General features: G+C 45.1%; 1 protein-coding gene across 3 annotated transcripts; it reads right to left on the bottom strand.

Annotated features, from left to right (window-relative positions):
• Nucleotides 1-741: 741 nt before the first annotated feature.
• Nucleotides 742-19,465, bottom strand: Trmt10b (tRNA methyltransferase 10B). 3 transcript variants are annotated; one of them, XM_052176422.1, is made up of 9 exons: nucleotides 19,405-19,465; nucleotides 15,036-15,261; nucleotides 14,342-14,456; nucleotides 11,196-11,320; nucleotides 9,500-9,652; nucleotides 7,602-7,680; nucleotides 6,949-7,016; nucleotides 2,527-2,650; nucleotides 742-1,928 (listed from the first exon to the last, which is right to left on the bottom strand). In XM_052176422.1, the coding sequence occupies exons 2-9, from the start codon at nucleotides 15,231-15,233 to the stop codon at nucleotides 1,822-1,824; spliced, it is 969 nt and encodes a 322-aa protein (XP_052032382.1). In that variant the 5' UTR covers nucleotides 15,234-15,261; nucleotides 19,405-19,465; the 3' UTR covers nucleotides 742-1,821. The 3 variants fall into 3 exon arrangements, with proteins under 3 accessions (XP_052032382.1, XP_052032381.1, XP_052032383.1); XM_052176421.1 differs by having other exon boundaries at nucleotides 19,414-19,438; XM_052176423.1 differs by lacking the exon at nucleotides 19,405-19,465 and having other exon boundaries at nucleotides 15,053-15,233.
• Between the last annotated feature and the right edge of the window lie 688 nt (nucleotides 19,466-20,153).

Below are 20,153 nucleotides of genomic sequence, written 5' to 3'. Positions count from 1 at the left end.
TGGGTGAAAAGTATTATCCCAAGTGTTTTACACAAACTGCAGAAAACACTAACCCTCATAAGGATACTGAGGCACAGACTGTAACATGACCTGAGGCTTACCATTGTATGTGCATTTATGTTTTTCAAGTTGGAGTTACAAGATGTTGTAACAACATACTCTGTCTAGTTCAAACAGGATACATTTCTTTCATGACTATTATAAAAAACTCAGTAATTACCACTATTTTACTTCATAATATATAGTACTTTTTTTTTGGGAGGGGGGGTGAGACAGGGTTTCTCTGTGTAGCCCTGGCTGTCCTGGAACTCACTCTGTAGACCAGGCTGGCCTCGAACTCAGAAATCCGCCTGCCTCTGTGTACTTTTTTATATATTCAGGGTTTTTTTTTTCCTTATATATAATAGAATAATGAGGATTTCTGATCCAAGTCTGGCTAAATGTTTATTTAATCCCACAATCTTAAAAAACTATGTGCTCAGGTTTTAGATAAAGAGAAGTTTGGATGAGAGTTGGAGAGATGATTCTGAGCTATTAACGTTATGGTAAAACCTCCATAGGTAAAAGTGTTTAAGTGGAGACTGGTAAGTGATAAGAGTTCAGTGGTTCTCCATTCACCTCTGATCTCTGAGAATGAGTTATGTCCCCTGATGCCCATGTGGCCCAGTCCCTTAAGGGGCTTCCCTGAGGCCTTGCCTATTTTGCAGTAAGAGGAAAAAAAAAGACACAAAATTTATCAAGTGATAGTTCCTAAGGGATTTAATGGGATAGGAGAAGGAAGTAGGCAGAGGTTAACTTTTGGTTCTTTTGAGATACAGAAAACATCTAAGTTTGCTAGATTAACCAAGGTAACAGAATTGGAGACAACTGAGACGGCTGTATCGGAACATAAGTAAAAGACTTGTACTTGTGTTGTAGAAGGTGGATTAGTATGCTGTGTGTCAGAATGCTGCAATCTTTTTCTGGCTGCTTTATGCTGAATTTATCAATAATAACTTGCAGTTTTATTAGACCTGGGGTATATATTTGTACAGAGCATGTGGCTTGTCTAAGCTCAAGGCTACACAAACTATTTACACAGACTAGAAAGAGGAGAGCCCTCCATGACCATAATCAGGACAAGAACAAGGTGAGGGCCACAGAAAGAACAAAGTACTCTAAAGCCTTAAAGTAGGGCAGGCCAGGCGGGGCTAGGATGGCAGGTGGGGCTAGGACGGCAGAGCTTACTGCAGCGTACGTCTGAGCTGGTGAAATCAGCACATTGACAGGTGACAGAAAAATATCTTTATGTAAGTTAAATGAAAAGCTCGGACAATCACTTAAACGTCTGTAAAAGTAGATCTTTCACAAACAGATGAATGTACAAAGCATGAATACCTGGAATGACATATTTTGGCAATTCTTTAACATAAACTTTTTTTTTTAAATATTTATTTATTATATGTAAGCACACTGTAGCTGTCTTCAGACACACCAGAAGAGGGCATCAGGTCTCATTATGGATGGTTGTGAGCCACCATGTGGTTGCTGGGATTTGAACTCAGGACCTTCAGAAGAGCAGTCGGTGCTCTTAACCACTGAGCCATCTCTACAGCCCCCACAAACTTTTTTTTAACCATAATGTTTATCAGGGCCTTTCCAGTGAGCCAGGCATTGTGGGTAACATAGCATAAAATGTGGTCCTTGCCACTCATGGCTTTCAAGGATCCGAGATAGCATGCAGAGGCAAGTATGTGCCATTTCCACCCTTTGCCTTGTCCTGTCCTTTGGTCAAGAACCTCTGGCACTTCACCCCCTGCAGTTGGAATCTTAGGCTGCTCATCATTCCACTGAATTCCGAAGGATGTAGCCTTTTCCTGGAGAAACGCCTTTCTTCAATGCTTCAGGCCAGTCATGAGTTTCAAAGTAAGTAGACAGGATATCGAACACTGTCAGAAGGTAAACAGATGTTGGTGACCGTTCAGGAGATGACTAGTGAAGGACTAATGTGGAGAAGGGTGTTGTGGAATGTCTTCACTGGCCAGCTGTCCTCTGAGTCACATGCAGTGGTAGATCAGGGAGGAGAGGGGCAAGGGTACTGCCCTGCCAACTTACAGCTTACACTGAACACTTGTGAATGGACACCTGAAACCGAGGAGCACAGCACCACGGGAATAGAAACAAGGGGCCTGACACAGCCTGGGGGGTGGGGGGGGAAGGCAGCTAAGCTGCTCCTGAGCTGAAGCCGAGAGAACGAAGATACTGGCCAGTGAAGGCAGGTGACTGGTAGTCTAGGCAAAGGGACACTTTCATCCAGGAATGAAAACAAAACGAGGAACCTCTCAGTGGCCAGCCAGACAGCTGCTGGCAAGTGCATGCAGGAGAGCTTAGGTCTAACAGGAAGTTGAGTTGAGGGTACTACACCTAAAGCAAAGCAGCAGAATAAGCTATCAAATAGTCTGAATAAATGGAAACCATGGAGCCCACCCAGACAAAGGAAGAGTGGCCTATAAGGAAAAGCAGGCTGGGCTGGGCTGGGAGCAGTACCTTGGTTGATGGCCAGTATTTCTGAATGGTAGTTTTTCTCATTCTGGCGCCTGATCATGTATTCCTGGATTGGCAAGCGGGCTGTCTTGACAGAGTATTCTCGAGCTTTTTGAAATGTCACCTTCTGTAAGCCAAATTTTCATAGTATAAAAATTACACCTATTTTTTCATTGTATTCATTGTAAACAGGCATCGCGAAAATTGCCACATGTTGCTGCTTTTAGTTGGTGGAAACCTGAGAGGGCATGATTCGATCTTACACTTGTCAGAATGGCTAAGATCAAGGGCACAGATGATAGCTCAGGCTGGCCAAGATGTGAGGGGGATGAAGCGCAAACAGGTGCAGCCACTTTAGAAATCAATATGGTGACTTCTTAGAAGACTGAGAATTGATTTACCTCAAGACCCAGCTATACCATTCCTGGGCACATACCCAAAAACATTCACTCCACTATACCACAAGGACCCTTGCTTAATTATGTCCATAGTAGCTTGTAATAGCTCATAGTAGTTATTTATAATAGCTAGATACTGGAAACAACCTAGATGTCCCTCAGTTGAAGAATGGATAAAGAAAATGCGGCACATTTACACAATGGAGTATTACTCAGCTATTAAAAACAATGATGTCATGAAATTTGCAGGCAAGTAGATGGAACTAGAAAAGATCATCCTGAGTGAGGTAGCCCAGCCCCAGAAAGACAAATATGGTATGTGCTCACGGATAAGTGGCTATTAGCTGTAAAGTACAGGAAAACGATGCTATAATCCACAGACCCAAAGTAGCTGAGTAACAAGGAGGGCTCAAGGGCAGAGAGTGAGTCTCACTGAGAAGGGGAGGCAGAACAGAAGTTGTGGGTGGATGGGGGAGGGGACTGAAGGGGTGAAGGGTGGGGATGGGAACAGGGGGATCAGGTGTGGTGAGGGAGAGAGTACTGGGAGAGACAACTGGAATTTGGGGGGAGCATCTCTGGGAGGAGCTAGCAACCTAGAGTAATAGAAACTCCCAGGATACAAGGGGGACCCCAGCTAAGACTCCAATCAATGGGGGAAGTAGAGCCCGAACTGGCCATCTCCTGGAACCAGGCAAGACTTCTAATGGAGGGACTGGGTCACTGACCAAGCCACAAAATGTTCAACCTACAATTTGTCCTGCCTACAAGATGTGGTGGGTAAAGGTAGCACAGAAACCGCGGGAGTGGCCAATCAATGTCTGGTCCAGCTTGAGACCCACGCCGTGAGAGGGGAGCCCACCTCTGACAACACCCAGAGGGCCAGGAGCCAGAGGCTGGATAGCACAGAGACCCATAATAGAACCAAACACAAATGGCAAATAAAAAAGAGATCCAATGAAATGATTCCTAATGATACTCTGCTATACTCATAGATTGAGAGGCTTCATCCAGCAACTGATGGAAACAGATGCAGAGGCCCACGGCCCAACATCAGGCTGCGCTTGGAGAATCCCGTGGAAGAGGGGAAGAAGGACTGTAGGAGGCAGAGGGGCCAAGGACACCCCAAGAAAACCCACCTTATCAACTAACATGAGCCCACTAGGGCTCACAGGGACTGAACCGCCAACCAGAGAGTATGCACAGCACTGACCTAGGCCCTCCGCACAAACATCACATTTGTATAACTTGATCTCCTTGTGGACTAAGGGCTGTCTCTGACCCTGTGCCCTGCTTTTGGGACCCTTTCCCCTTAATAGATGGCTCATCTAGGCTCAATAGAAGATGTATCTAGTCTTACTGTAACTAGATATGCCATGGCTAGTTATGGGAGACCTCCCCTTCTCTGAAGAGAAAGGGAGCATGATGGATAGAGAGAGGGAGGGACTGAGGGTAGAGCAAGGAGGGCAAACTGTGGCCAGAATGTAAAATAAACTAACATTTCACATCTAAACAGCACACTCTGCTCACTTACCTTCTGGACTTAACTGCCTCAAAGAGGCCATTTGCCTGCCTGTCATAGGAGGTGTGACAAGTCAGAGCGTAAGAAGTGATCCCGACTCTGAGATAAAGCTCTCTTCCCCCTCCCAACTACTTATTTCAAAATATCTCAAATCTAAGAAATCTGACAGAATCATTAAACGAGTTCTCATCCTGTCACCTCCATTTAACAGCTAATGTGCTATCAAAGCTCTGGGAGCCGAGGCCACCTAACACTGCGCCTCATGCTGACCTCTCGCTGGAGGACAGCTGCGCTCTCCCCGTTACCTTCATGTCTTCAGCGTCAGCGCTGTCTTCACGTCTATAAATTATTTAATACGGGGCCTTAAAATTATTTAATATGCGGCCATTATTTAAGTCTCCCCCAAAGGTCTTTGGCAAAGCTTCCCTCCCAATCCGTAATACAATCAAACCACACTTGATAGTTCCCCATTTGTAAGAGGGGCTCACGGGGGCTCAAGTGATTCTGACGCAGCCTCCCATACACGTGTCACTGCATTTAACTGTGCTTTATCTTGTTATGCTCCTTGACCCCCCCCCCATTTGGTTTAGTTTCTATTACAGTGGATTTCTGACAGTTCTGTTGTCTTGCAGAATGACCCGTCCTGGACTTCTTGTTTTCTTGTGATTACATTGAAATTTTCAAATTGTGAGCAAGAATACTCGACAGGAAAGTGTGTCACACCAGGAGACCCACAGTGTCACTCCTGGTGATGCTCAGCCTCATCAAGTCTGGAGATGATGGAAACCAAAAAAGGCTCCATTGTAATGGCTCGTTCTTGCCTTGGTGATCTGTCAGGGAACATCTGAGTGTTCACTTATATACCAGAATATTCTATGATATATATATATATCATATATATCATAGAATACGATATTTATATAATAGAAGTAGACAGATGTTCATGTCTCCACGTAATCAGCTGCCTGAATCAGGAGTGCACTGGGAACAACAGTGACTTTCTAATCCCTACCAGCAGGCTTCCGCAGGAGAGCCCCGGCCGTAAAGGATCACTGTTATGACACCATGGAACGCTTAGATCCACACATTTAATTGTACTAAAACGAAGACCATGTTTAACACTGCCGGTAGCTCGATCTATCTGTTTAACACCAATGGGCGCTCCGTCTATCATTTCATTGATCTAAAACGACGATTAAATGATAGACTGAGCTGCCATTAGTGTTAAACCTGTGTGTGTCTCACACATGAAATTTTTTTTGTTTTTGGTTTTTGGATTTGGTTTTTTCAAGACAGCATTTCTCTGTATAGCCCTGGCTGTCCTGGAACTCACTCTGTAGACCAAGCTGGCCTCGAACTCAGAAATCCGCCTACCTCTGCCTCCCAGAGTGCTGGGATTACAGGTGTGTGCCACCACTGCCCAGCTGAAATATTTCTAATACATTAAAAATACATGTAAAATAGACCAAAAACATGTCTGAGAAAATGGACTATGATGCTTTGAGGGTTGAGGGGTACAGCGTGGGAAGGACACTTATTTCTCATTATATTTCTTTTTGCAAATGAAAACTATTGTGTCATTATTCAATTTAAAAACTATGCAATATATGTTAGTGGATGTAAACAAAGAAAATTAATATATAATAGAAACAAAGTTTAAAACTTCAAGTACCAGCTTAATTATTCCAACAAAACTCCAATTCAACAAAAGAATTCTGAAGAGGAAGCTGAAAAGATGGAAGATGGTTCAGCCGCTAAGAACATTTGTTGTTCTTTACAGAGGACCTGGGTTCTATTCCCAGTATCCATAGGTAGCTGACAACCATCTATAACTCTAATTCCAGGGGCTCTGAAGCCCTCTTCTGAACAGGCATGCACATGGTACACAGACATACATGTGAGCAAAACAGTCCTATATGTAAAATTAAAAAAAAAAAAACCTCAAAAAGAAGCCTGGACAACCCTACCGAATTTGAGGTCTTGGAATACAACTTACACCAGCAAGAAAGTTAGCCTACAAGAAGTCAACCATTATCTCACAGAGAACAAAGTGCTGGGGAAAAATGCTGAGCCAAGATCAGGGTCTTCCTGGCCGAGAGAAGAGGAGAGGCAGAGGAAGAATGTCTGTCGGAATCACCGGGGCTGTCTACCGACTCCTCACCCTGCTCCTGTCAGTCAGGACTGCTGACTCAGCTGATGAAAAGCCGGACCTCCAGGCGGGAGGGGCATCCTATGAACAAGTTCTTCTTGTTCCCACAGCCGCTAGGCCTTCTAGGGAAATTAACAACGGGGCAAATGCCTCTACTATAAATGGCCAGAAGTTGTTGGTGAACCCCTTTAATCCAGGCACTCAGGAGGCAGAGGCAGGTGGATCTCCATGATGTTAAGGCTTGCCTGGTCTACAGAGCAAGTCAGGACAGCCAGGGTTATGTAAAGAAACCCAGTCTAGAAAACCAAAAAAAAAAAGGGGGTGGGGTGGGGGAGGGTGAGGCTAAAATGTCTACGTACCTTCTGAATGCTCTCATCCACAAGTCCACCAAGAATATAAACTGTGCTCTGATTAATGTCTTCAAGGGCTAATGGAAAAAACGAAAGCCACTGATATCAAATTTGTTTTATAGTTTCTAAATCCAGAGAAAGCAAGAGGAAAGAAATATCAATAATATTAATACAACGAATACAACACGACTTAAAGCCTGCTGGCAGATCTGAAAAAATTCAGGTGCTGTGCCCAAAGCAGCACTGGGTTAGACGGGAAACAAAACCAGACATACAAAAAACATGAGATAAATCTGAGAGGGCCACGACTGACCTAACACTAGTAAGAGTGACAGAGGATAGTCTGGGGAGGGAGGGAGGGAGGGAGGGAGGGAGGGAGGGAGGGAGGGAGGGAGGGAGGGAAAGAGAATATATAGATAAATAACATCCTGACCAAAGCTGGCCAGGAAACCGATTGCCAGGCAGCATGCACAGTCCACCTGAAAATGGAAGCAATCGCTGCGGCACTGGCTATCTGCCCACAGGAGAGGTCAGCTCATCTCCCAGCATCTCCTCCCACAGTCTCTCAGATGGAGTGAGAACAGATGTGCCACAGGGAATAATGCAACAAAAGACGAGGGACAAAGCTCTGGCGAACCCACAAGAGAGGGTCAGGCACTCACGGTGTTCGGAGTCAGGAGTCAGGTACACGAGGGTTTCCAGAGGAAAAAGGCTAAAGCAGTCTTCTTCTGTCATGTCTAGCTGGAAACATAAGGATAGTCACACAGGCAAATGGGGTTAAGACTGCATCACGCACAGTTCAGTCCCGGCTACCCGGCAGCAGAGCTCCAGCCCTGCTGGGAAGCTGCAGGTCTGAGGGCTTCTTGAAAAGTGCTTAGTTGAGACAAATAAACAAACAAACAAGCACAGGCATTTAAACCATGGAAGAGAGGCAGGCCGCAGAGGGACAGGGAGCACGCACCAGGACTCCAGGTGAGGGAGCACCAGCACGAGGAGCGGAGCGGCTTGGAAAGAGAGGAGACTGACCCAGGTAAAATGGAAAGGAGATCACCTCAGAAGGGCAGGGCCGTGGGGCGTTGGGAGAGGCTGCTGAAGCTGTAACAGGAGACCGCTGGCCGTGCAGCCCCACACAGCACATCCCTCACACCCACGGCCACCTCCGGGGCTTCCCCAGGGAGGGCTGCAGTAACTCAGTCCCAGCTGCACAGCAGCACAGAGGGGCATTTTTAGTGCCATTTCTTGGAAACAGACCTGGATTCTCACTTGCATATCTACTGATGCCTTTACAAGATCCACAGCAAAGAGAGGAAAGTGTCGTACTTCTTCCTACAGGACACCTTAAAGCCACACTGTTCCTAAAGCAGTTTTTCTCTTTCTCTAACAAGCACATTCCCTACCTCTCCACTACTGTGTTCCAAAAACATTACTAGAATATACGGTTCAGCGTGGATTCAACAGGCTTTGAAATATTACTAGAATATACGGTTCAGCATGAATTCAACAGGCTGTGAAACATTCGAGACAATGGGGATTTTAGCTTGGCAATGAAGGGCAAGAATGAGAAAAAACATAATTATAAGAACTAATGAAAGGTTCTGAAACCTTTTCGATTGCCACAGGAAAAAACCATTTATATACAGACATTACAGCTGCCCCTCAGTATCAATGGGGATTGGTTTCCAGATGGCCCCACAGACACTAAAATCTAAGCATGTTCAAGTCCTTTATATAAAATAACAATGTTTACATTTAAGTTATATGGTCCTGAAGACTTAAAAATCACCAATAAATAAATCACCTCTAGATCATTATAATGCCTAGTACATGTAAATAGTTCTTATGCTGTAGTTTAGTTTCCTCTTGTTATTTTGAGACAGGTCTCACAGTGGCCTAGGACTCATTATGCAGTTCAGGTCAGCCTCAAACTGCCAAGTGCTGGGATTACAGGCATGAGCTACCACACCAAGCTATAGTGTATTGCAGAGGGAATAAAATACAAGAAAAAAGTTTACTACAGGTACAATTTGTCTTCAGGATATTTATTATGTATACAGTGTTCTGCCTGCTTATACACCTGCAGGCCAGAAGAAGGCACAAGATCTCATTACAGATGGTTGTGAGCCACACCTCGTAGTCGCCGGGAATTGAACTCAGGACCTCTGGATGAGCAGCCAGTGCTCTTAACCTTGGAACCATCTCTCTAGCCACTGGCGAGACCGCTCAGCCAGTAGAGACGCTGGTGAGACCGCTCAGTGGGTACAGGCACTTGCTCCAAAGCCTGACTGAGTCTTCTCCCAGGATCTGGTGGTAGAGAGAGAACCAGCTCTCACTGCCCTCTGACCTCTGTGTGTTTATGCCATGGTACACACACACACACACACACACACACACACACACACACGCGTGCGCGCGCGCTGAATAAATAACAGAATGGATAGATGTGACAAGGGTGCAGCTCATGTATGGATGTGGAAGCCCTAAGTGGATGAATGAGCAAAACCTTCCTATTAGGACATAAGCACACTCAGATAACATGAGGAACATGCTAGAAGGTTCTTACCAAGTAAGCGGAAAATCCATCATTCATCCTCAGACATTCCTCATAGAGGGGGCTGTCAGCTGAGAATCCAGTAAGAACGATCCAAAAGGGCCTGCTGGCTTTTTTGTTTGAACCATACAACCTTCGAATCTGTCCAGCCAGCCTACTCAATTCCTGTAAAGCAAAAAGGACAACTGAGCCTCTGGCATGGAGGCATGCCAGCCCGAGCAGCGGGTGGTCACACAGCGGTCACTCCCCGGGTGCTGCCCCACGAGACTCTCATGGGCTAGCCTGGCTCCTTCCCCTCAGGAGTGAGCATGTGCAGAAGTGCTGTGCTCATGACACAACACAGACAGACCGAGGTTAGTCTGGTCTCTGGATGTTCCTATGTGCAAAAACCAGAGTTCCTCCTCCCCCTGACTCTGCTCATGTGTTTGGAACGATGTCTTCTGCTTTTACACCAAGTTCTCCTATACGACGCTCGGTATTTAAATTATTAAGGAGGTCAGATGGCACAGTGACACCTCTGGGCCCATGAGGTACATTTGACACCATCGCCCTAACTCTAAGAGGTCTTACAATGTTGGAAGTTTTAACTTTCCTTCCTAATCCTAGGAAGTTTTTTTTTCATAATTTCTTTTGACTTGTGCTACACTGAATAAAAGGCTTACAAGACTTTGGATCTGATTTAATCTGCTCTCGGTTAATATAAGGAGAGACACACGCCCTTGTTTGCTATTGCTTTTTTACGGCTGCTGCCTCAGCCTCCCAGTCAGGGATTACAGGTGTGCACCCCCACCTCCTGTCCTTGTTCGCTTTTTAGAAGGCTGCAGTTAGCGGTTCTGTTGAGAACCTTAGAGACACAGTCTTCCTAGTTTCTCTGAGAAATGTGTAACATTATCACACATAACAGTGACATCTGCAATAAGGTCAGCTATGGCTTAAGGCCTCACACTGACGCCCAGTATTATGTGCTGGTCTGACTTCTGGTACAACTGAAAGGATCCCAAAAGCCAAAATCAAGTCCCCGTGCCCGAACTCTGCCTTTCCAGATGCAGTGCCCCTAAGAAGCCTCTTCCATCAAGGGAATGAGGCGCAGTGCCTGCTTGCTCCTGCCTGGTCCCAGCAGCCCAGGGGACATCTCATCCTCGATAGGATAAAGCCAGCCCACTGTTCTCTCTTCTCAAATATAACCCATGTGGCTTTGTGTATCGTGTCACAACCTCCTCCCTGGGCTGTGAGCCCATGAGCCGAAGAGACAGCTGTCAATCTCATCAGCCCAGAACCGTATGGTGTGTGCTCAGCCATCTCTAGAACCATCAGGGATAAATCCTCCCTTGCCAAAGGGAATATTGAGAAATGACTAAAATACAAACACTGCAAGAAGACCTCCTACCAGGAACCCTCCCCATAAAACGTCGCCAGGCTAGTATTTCTCTCCCAAGCAGAAAGACAAAGATTTAGTGTCTGAAGAATTGAACCTGCAAGGTTCCACCCAGACTGACAACATCATGGCCTGAACAGGAGACTCAAAAGAGAAAGCAAACTGCAAACTAAATCAAAGAACTTGTGTTCCTTTCCAACAACCACTGTAGAAGTCAGAAGCCTAGAAAAGAAAACCAGATGCTTCTGGACGATAGAACCCAGAAGCTGGTGATGGTCCCCACGCCACTAGCCTGCACCCCTCCGTGCCTCCCTTGGCCTCTGGATGTTCTACCTTCTTTGACATGTGCTGGGTCATGCTCAAGTCAACACACAGTCTTGGTCCTGAGTGTTTGGCTTCCAAAAGTTTCTCTTTGGTTAAGGCTTTCAAAAAACGTTTGCTGTGCTGTAGGCAGGTGCCTGTGACAGAAATACCAGAGAGGATTAAGAATGGGACAGCGCAGGCACTGAGATCGACAGTCAATAAATGGGACTTCATGAAACTGAGAGGTTTCACGGCAAAGGACACGGTATTTGGACAAAGCGGCAGCCACTGACCGAGAAAAGAGTTTTACCAACTACACAGCATATAGAGAACTAATACCCAAAGTACATGAAAACTTTTAAAAACTAGGTATCAAGAAATCAAATAATCTAAGTAAAAACAACGCACTGAGAATCCTCAATCGAGGAAACTCAAATGGCTGAGAAACAAAGAAATGCTCAAAATCCTCAGCCATGAGGGAAATGCAAAAACTATGGGATTTCATCTTACACTCATCAGAAAGCCCAGGATCAATAACACGAGAGACAGCTCATGCTGGCGAGGATGTGGAGCAAGGGGAGCACTCTTGCGTTGCTGATGGGAGGATGTGGAGCAAGGGGAGCACTCTTGCGTTGCTGATGGGAGTGCAAACTTGCATAGCCACTATGGAAAGCAAGTGGCAGCTCCCCGGAGGATGGGAAACGATCTACCTCAAGACCCAGTGATACCACTCTTGGGCATACACCATCATAGGATGCTTCATCCTACCACGGAGACACTTGCTCAGCCATGTTCAGTGCTTCTCTGTTCGAAATAGCTAGAAACTGGAAACAACCTAACCTCAACAGAAGGATGGGTAAAGAACTGTGATACATTTACACAAAAGAGTATTATCCAGCCATAAAAATAACCATAAATGAGATCGTGAAATTTTCAGATAAATGTATAGTATTAGAAAAAAAAAGCATCCTATGTGAGGTATCCCAGACCCAGAAATACAAGTATGTTATGTATTTGCTTATGATATGGATATTAGCTGTTAAGTCAATGATAACCAAGCTATAATCCACAGAACCACACAAGTTATGTACAGAGTAAGGAACTGGGGTGTACAGATAGATCTTGTTCAGTAAGAGAAATGGAACAGATATGAATGGATGGGGGGGCTGCAGGAACAGGGGGATAAAGTGGGGAGGAGAGAGAACCATGAAAGGGCACACGAGGAAAGACGGCTAAAATGAAGGCCATCTGAGGGGTAAGTGCGCAAACCTTACACAGTAGACGCTTCCGAAAATGTATACATATGTGAAGGCGATCAAAATAATGGGGAGACAGAGTCCCAACTGTTCATCCCTTGTCACCAAAGGAAGCTTCCAGTTCTGGGATTAGGCTACATCTGAGTTGTTGGCCAAAGGGGTCCACGGGAATCCCCAAACCACCCAGGGTGTGACCAAGACTATAGGCTGCTCTCCACAAACTGACAGATAGCCCCATTGCTGAAGACAAAACCTATGCAACTCACACAACTTGCAGAAGTTGAACTGGTGCCTACAAAGAGCCTTTTATATTCCAATGTCTTTGGTACAGGAAAGTACTCTGCACACTACCACAAGAGTAACATAAACTCCAAGTCAGCCACAAACTGGATATGCAATGGTGTCCTGACTGTAAGCTATGCTAGGGCAATGGTGGTACAAAGCTTGTGGGAGTAACCAATCAATATCTGAGTTGACTTAAGGCCCACTCCACAAGGTGAAATCCATACCTGACACTGCTTGGGTGACCAAGAGCCAGAGACTAAATAGCCCAAAGACCTAGGGTAAAATACTACTGGTCTAAACCAAAACCAAAACCAAAAACTATATAGCAATGAAATGACTCCTAATGACACTCTGCTACACATATACATCAGTGTCTGACTCAGCCATAATCAGACAAGTTTCCTCCTGCAGCAGGTGGGACCAAATACAGAGATCTACAGCCGGACATTCTGCAGAGAGTGAGACCTCGGACACTCAGCCCTGGACGGGGTGTCCCCAGCAAATTCCTCCCCTCGGGGCTCTAGGAACCCTTCCAAAGAGGATGTGGAAAGAGTGTAAGAGCCAGAGGGGTGGTGTTTAGAAAACATGGCCTTCTAAATCTATATGATGAAAGCTGACATGGAGTCTTGTCATGTGCGTGGGTCTGCACCAGGTCCTCTGCCTGCATATCAGAGCTCCAGCCCAGCGTGTTTACAGGACTCCTGTATGGGTCTCTGACTCTTGTGCCTTCTCTTGGGCTTTCTTCCTTCTGTTGGTTTCTCCTGTCCAACTCCAATGAGACAGTTTGGTTTTGTTTTTTTTTGTTTTTTTATCTTACTATATTTTACTTGGTTATATTTTATTATTATTGTCCCTTAGAATCCTGTTTTTTTCTAATGAGACAGACATGGGTGGGTCTGGTTGCGAGGGCAGAGGAAGGGAGAGTGAGAGGCAGGGGGAGGGAGGGGAACTTAATCAGTCCTTTTCTTTCTTTTCTTCTTTTCTTTTCATTTCTTTCTTCTTTTCTTGTTTGTTTGTTAGTTTTTGTTTTTCTGAGACAGGGTTTCTTTGTGTAGCCCTGGCTGTCCTAGAACTCACCTGAGATCAGGCATCCTGAGTACTGAGATCAAAGGCATGTCCACCATGCCTGGCTAAAGGCCAGTTTTCAAAATACTAATTCTGAGTCCAGTGTCCTTTCTAGACTTACTAGAACTAATAGCTCTTTTTGAACAACCCATGGGATTTTCTGGGTAGATGAATCTGTCTTATTTTTGATGGGGTGCATGGCTTACAGAGTATGCAAAATTCACTTCTGTTTGTTCATTTGTAAGCTGAGTTATTTTGAGCTGATTATCTAATCTGAACCTCTCTTCTACAAAGAGGAGATAATCATAGTGCAAGCAGCCCTGATACATGATTTTAAGGCAAGCACATAGCATGAATGAGCACACAGCATGAATAAGTACGCGCTACCACCGGCATCATCCCTTCTGCTTCTGAGTTTACAGACACAAATGCTCACTCAGCTTCTACTTTACTTTAAGTTCACACTGGTTCATTGATTCGCAAAGGAACTGACCCACAGGCCCTACTCTCCCAGTAGCATAAGCCCTAAGTTTGCTGGGGCAATGACCTTTCACCAGCACCCACGCTCACCGTTGCTGGGGTCTTCTGCACGCTTGGCTTTCCTTCTTTCTCTTTCCTGCTTCCTCTTGTTCTTCTTTGAGGAGACTATCCTTTCCCAGTGTCTCTGTTTTCTTTGCACATTTTTCTTCCATTATCCAGAAAACAAAATTGTATGAGAACTTCATAAGCACCAGAAAGGAAAATGAGCCCCGGTCACCTTTTTTCATATATATATAAAGTTAGAGAGGAAAAGATTTTTGTCTTACAAACAAGCTACCGGCTTATGCTTACTTTTAATTTTACCACTATGATCTTTTGCTGTTTTATTTTCATTGGTGGATATTCCCTGTAAACAGTACAGAATTATTATAATTGTGTGCATTGCTCGGGATTGGACCCAGGGCCTTGAGTATGCAAGGCAAGAGTTCTCATATCCCTATCCGGGTTATAATTAGAGAGACCATCACCCTCACCCCACCATCCCAAGGTTATAGAAAACTCACCTGGGGCAGTTTAAGTCTAAGCAGAGTTTAGAGCCCCTGATCCTTTTTGATGCACATCAAAATTTCTTTTAAAAATTTATTTACATTCTTAGGAAACCTTAATCCAAGTAGCAGGGAATTAAAACACAGAGAATTCATTCTCAGCTCCCTTAATCCTCTGGATCAACCCTTAGGACAGAGACCTCTGAGACACCCATCACAGCCAACCCCACGGGACCCACCGAGCTCCATGAGGCACTGTGTGATTCTTTATTGTGTGCAGGGCTGGTCTCCTCTTCATGCTCGGACTGCACATCCATTTGCAGAAGTTGGAAGCTTTCAGAGAGTCCATCGTCACCTCCGGCCTCTGGGAAGCCTTCCAGTTCCGGCAAGGCCTGTGAATCTGTTCTCCGAGCACTCTCTTCCGACGTACAGTCCATGTGCTGATGTCACTTACACATCTGATTCCTTACAGGCAAAAGACAGACAGCGTTGATGTATTGCTGAGGAGCAGGAGTTCAATACTGACCCAGAAGGACTGAACCACGAAAAGCAATGCTGGAGAATATTCCAGAGAGACACTTTAACGAGGACATTGCAGCAGTGAAGAGCCAGTACCCCTCTCAGAGGACAAGGACCAGATACCACCAAGCAATCAGTGCCCGCAGAAGCCTGTGTTCTTTGGAAATCAGTCTGTTAGCTTACTTTCAAGTCAGTCCTTTAGCAAACATTTCTTAAGCATCTACCACATACAAGGTCCTGAACCAGTTTAAAAAAAAAAAAGTATGGTAGATTTCTGGTGACAGGTCTGAACCTTTTCTCAAGCCTCAATCAAACCTATACTTGAGCGCCATTACAAGAGGAAGCCAGCCACCTCTGAGGATGGGCAATGTCACTTCCAGGCCTGAGGCTGAAAAACTGTGAGAAGCACCGCACCAGTGGTGTTCAAACTCCAAAACAGAGAAGCCAGTGGCGCGTGTGCAAGCTGGCCGAGAACTCAGAGACTCACCGGTGGGTCTCTCCCTGAGTGCAGGGACTAAGAGCGGTCCCCACCCTGCCCTGCTGGTCAGGCTTCCTAAGCATCTTCTACCTGTAACCCCTTTTCACGTAGGACAAATTTAAATCACCTTAATTGTTTATTAATGTTATGTGTGTCCATGATGTGTGTGTCCATGATGTGTGCGCATGGGTGTAGGTGGGGTAAATGTAAAGAATGCGTGTGAAAATCAAAGAGAAACTGAGGAGAGTCGGTTCTCTCTTCCCTTTACATGGACTCTGAGGACAGAAAGCTGGTCTTGTGCAGCCAAGTGCCTAGCCTTCTGTGACATCCGCTGGCTCTCACTCAGGAAGGTTTATTTTTTTTTTTCATTTTATTTTATTATTATTTTTTTTAATCTCCCTTCCTCAAAATATTTTTTAACTTTTTTTATTAGATATATTCTTTATTTACATTTCAAATGATCCCCCCTCCCTGAAAGTCCCATAAGCCCTCTTCCCTCCCTCTGTTCCCCCATCCACCCCTTTCCGCTTCTGGTCCTGGCATTCCCCTACACTGCTGTACAGAGCCTTTCCAGGGCCAGGGGCCTCTCCTTCCTTCTTCTTGGGCATCATTTGATATGTGAATTGTGTCTTGGGTATTCTGAGCTTATCAGTGAGTGCATATCATGTGTGTTCTTTTGTGATTGGGTCACTTCACTCAGGATGACGTTCTCCAGCTCCACCCATTTGTCTAAGAAGTTCATGAATTCATTGTTTTTAATAGCTGAGTAGTATTCCATAGTGTAAATATACCACATTTTCTGTATCCATCCCTCTATTGAGGGACATCTGGGTTCTTTCCAGCTTCTGGCTATTATAAATAGGGCTGCTATGAACATAGTGGAGCATGTGTCCTTATTACATGCTGGGGAATCCTCTGGGTATATGTCCAGGAGTGGTATAGCAGGGTCCTCCAGTAGTATTATGCAGTTTTCCGAGGAACCGGCAGACTGATTTCCAGAGTGGTTGTACCAGCTTGCAACCCCACCAGCAGTGGAGGAGTGTTCCTCTTTCTCCACATCCTCGCCAGCACTCGTTTTCTCCTGAGTTTTTGATCTTAGCCATTCTGACTGGTGTGAGGTGAAATCTCAGGGTTGTTTTGATTTGTATTTCCCTGATGACTAAGGATGTTGAACATTTCTTTATCACCCAGGAAATTTTATGCAAGTCTAGTTATATAGTATATACAAACACACACACATATCAAACATGCTTTGGTGTACAAATATTTTTACCATTTATGAAGATGAGGACACATCTGCAGTCTAATGAGAAGGGTGAGCTGGTTTATTTTTACAATAAAGAATCAAATCTTGGCTGAATCCTGGATATTGTTGGATGGAGTGTTGCAGTGTGTTCAAAGATGATTGGTCTTTTAATACTGAAACTGTCAAAGCTAAGATGCCACTTTGCATAAATATGTGGTACAACGTGGTAGAAGTATGCATCTCAGGAACTGTCGGAAAAAGTCTGTCCTAATCCCAACCCAAAATTCAATTAGTAATTTTAATGTTAAATATTTTATTTTTAAAAATTCTATGTGTATATGCGTATGATGGGTGTAGGCTTCTGCATATGTGCAGGGCATGCAGAGGCTCTAAGAGAGCACTGGATTCCCTGCAATTGGAGTTAAGGTGGTTGGGAGCCTTTGTGGATTGGTTCTGATGCTATTTGTGTTAATTCAGCTCCCATAATTACATGGAAACTGGCATGCTGCCTGCCTGTAAGACACGGGGGTGGGGGGTGGGGGGTGTCCCTGCCCCCAGTTAGCTTTGACTGGTGAAATAAAGTTGCCAGCGGCCAATGGCTAGGCAGCGAGACAGAGGCGGGACTTAAAACGTCCCAGGCAAAAGGCAAGAGTAGTTTTTTGCACCATTGGGATCAGGCAGCAGGAAGATCGGCTTGGGAGGGAGAATGGGGAGAACAGCCATGGACATAGCCAGAGCGAGGGAGGGGCTGCCCATGCGGGGCCAGGCAGCCAAGTCAGAATATGGATCTTAGTGCGTAACAATTCAGGAATGCCAAAGGGGAGAGCGTGTTAGCTGTGGTGAGCCTCGAAAGTGCCCAGGCTTTGAGCTGCTTACACCATATTAAAATTAAGCCGGTGTGTGTATGTGTCTTTCATTTGCAAATCCAGAGCATTTTGGTGGGTGGCGAGAAGGAAACAGGGTCAGAAGTTCACAGTCATCCTTGGCTATATAAAGACTTTGAGGCTAGTCTAAGGTACCTGGGGCCCTGTCTCAGAATAAATAAATCAGTGAAATATATATATATATATATATGTGTATATACACATATATATACATATATATGTGTATATATATGTGTGTGTGTATATATATATATATATATTCATAAGTATGTAGCAATAGATATATAAGAGCATCTAAATGTTTGAAAATTACACCACTCTTCTGCCTAGAATCAGCAGTGTTTTCTATTTCACTCACAGTAATCCAAAATTTACAAAATACCCACACAGACCATTAAGGGCTATCCCTTCTGTCCATTTTCTTTTTTAAAAAAGATTTTATTTATTTATTTATATTTATTTGCTTATTTATAGACAGGGTTTCACTATGTAGCCCTATCTGGCCTCAAACTTATTTATGTAGACCAGCCTCACAAATCTGCCCTGCCTCTGCCTCCCAAGTGCTGGGGTTAAAGGCTCAAACATTCATCCATCCATCCATTCATACATTCATTTGTTTTTTTTTCAGACAAGGTTTCTCTGTACCCTGGTTGTCCTGGAACTCCCTTTGGAGATCAGGGTGGCCTTGAACTAACTGAGATCTGCCAGCCTCTACCTCCCGAATTAAAGACATGCACCACCACACCCGGGCTATTTTATTTTTAAAAATTATGTAAGTGGCTGTACATAGTTCAGTTCAGTACAGGTGTCTGTGGAAGTACGAGGCAGCGGATCGCCTGGAGTGGAAGTTAAAGGCAGTCATGAGTCGCCCAGGCATGGGTGCTGAGAACCAAACTCCCGTCCTCTGCATGAGAACCTTTCCTGCTAGCCCTCCTCCATCATTTTCTTTTGCTCTCTGTGGTCTACCTATTCCCCAAACATCCTAAATATCCCAATGTCTCTGCATAATACTGTTCTCTCTGCCCACATGCTTTTCCCTTAATCTCACACGTCCTCAGATCAGGCATATTTTCACTATCCAACACCACTTACTTATTTTTTTGTCTGATTTTCCCACACCGTTCCAATACAAGAAAATGTTCTGTTTACTCAGACTCTCAATAAATACTTTGAGTTAACACCGCCATCTCCGCCCTAGACCTTTTTTAGCCCAAGTCCGACCTGATGAGCACAAACGCCGCCGCTAAGTGTCCAACCATCCTGTTTGCCCAGGTCTATTATTTTCACAGTCTGAGCTCTACCACCTTCAGCACTAGAACACCTGCTTAGACTCCAGGCTGCAGGGAACGCGGGTCACGCTGGCTCACGTGCTGGGACCGAGGAAAGGCAAGACCCAGACGCCCCAGAGCTGTGGGGTGCCGCAGCCTCTCGGTGGGACCCCGCAGTCTCTATCCAACCTCAAAACCAGACCCTCGGCTTACCTGACACACCTTGCTCAGAAGAGACCACACACTGTTAGCTCCGCCCCAGCACCACTTCCTGTTCCTGATCGGCTTTGAGTGGCATTCTGGGAGTTGTAGTTTTCAGTCTAACAGCGCAGTAGAGGATACCAGTAGGTTGCCCGGGCTTCCATACTCTGGGTTATATATCTGTTAGTTTTGAGGATGGCAATTCGAGGTCCTCCTAGACCTTACATAGCTCAAACATGTGTCTAGTCGCTTTCTGGGGTGAAAAGCTTTAAACCACCTACCCTGTCTCTTTGGTCAGTATGGGGACCTTATGATTCCCTTCAGCCACCAAGGGCCACAAGCTAACACAACCCTTTCCTGAGCACACAGCGGTCCTTCTGCCGCCAGGCTATCCAAGTTCAAAGCCCAAACAAGGCTTACCAAGCAAGGAGTCTAGTGGATGATTACATACTTTGTGCATCTCCCTTCACATATCAACCCAGAAACAGGCTCAGATACATGAATTAGTTCAACTAGTTCAAGACTTGTCTTTAAAAAAAAAAAAAAGATTTATTTTTGCTCATATGTATGGGTGGTTTGCCTGCATATGCATGTGCACTTCATGTGTGCCTGATACTTGGGGAAACCAGAAGAGGGTATTGGAATCCGGCCCCCCATCCCCGCATCTCCCTAACCTCCCACTGCCCTCTTCCCTAGCCTGGTCTATAGAGTGAGTTCCAGGACAGCCAGGGCTACGCAGAGAAACCCTGTCTCAAAAAACC

The sequence above is a fragment of the Apodemus sylvaticus genome, chromosome 3 (assembly GCF_947179515.1).
Source record: "Apodemus sylvaticus chromosome 3, mApoSyl1.1, whole genome shotgun sequence".
Lineage (NCBI taxonomy): Eukaryota > Metazoa > Chordata > Mammalia > Rodentia > Muridae > Apodemus > Apodemus sylvaticus.
Note: the sequence above shows the minus strand (reverse complement) of the source record. Positions and strands in the feature narration are given on the sequence as shown.

Coding starts and splice junctions, on each gene's coding strand:
- Trmt10b (XM_052176422.1), bottom strand. CDS start 15,233: ATGGACTGTACGTCGGAAGAGAGTGCTCGGAGAACAGATTCACAGGCC. Junction 11,321..14,341: donor TGCAGAAGACCCCAGCAACG/GTGAGCGTGGGT, acceptor TTTCTGTCACAG/GCACCTGCCTACAGCACAGC. Junction 1,929..2,526: donor AATACTGGCCATCAACCAAG/GTACTGCTCCCA, acceptor ACCTTCTGACAG/TGTTCGATATCCTGTCTACT.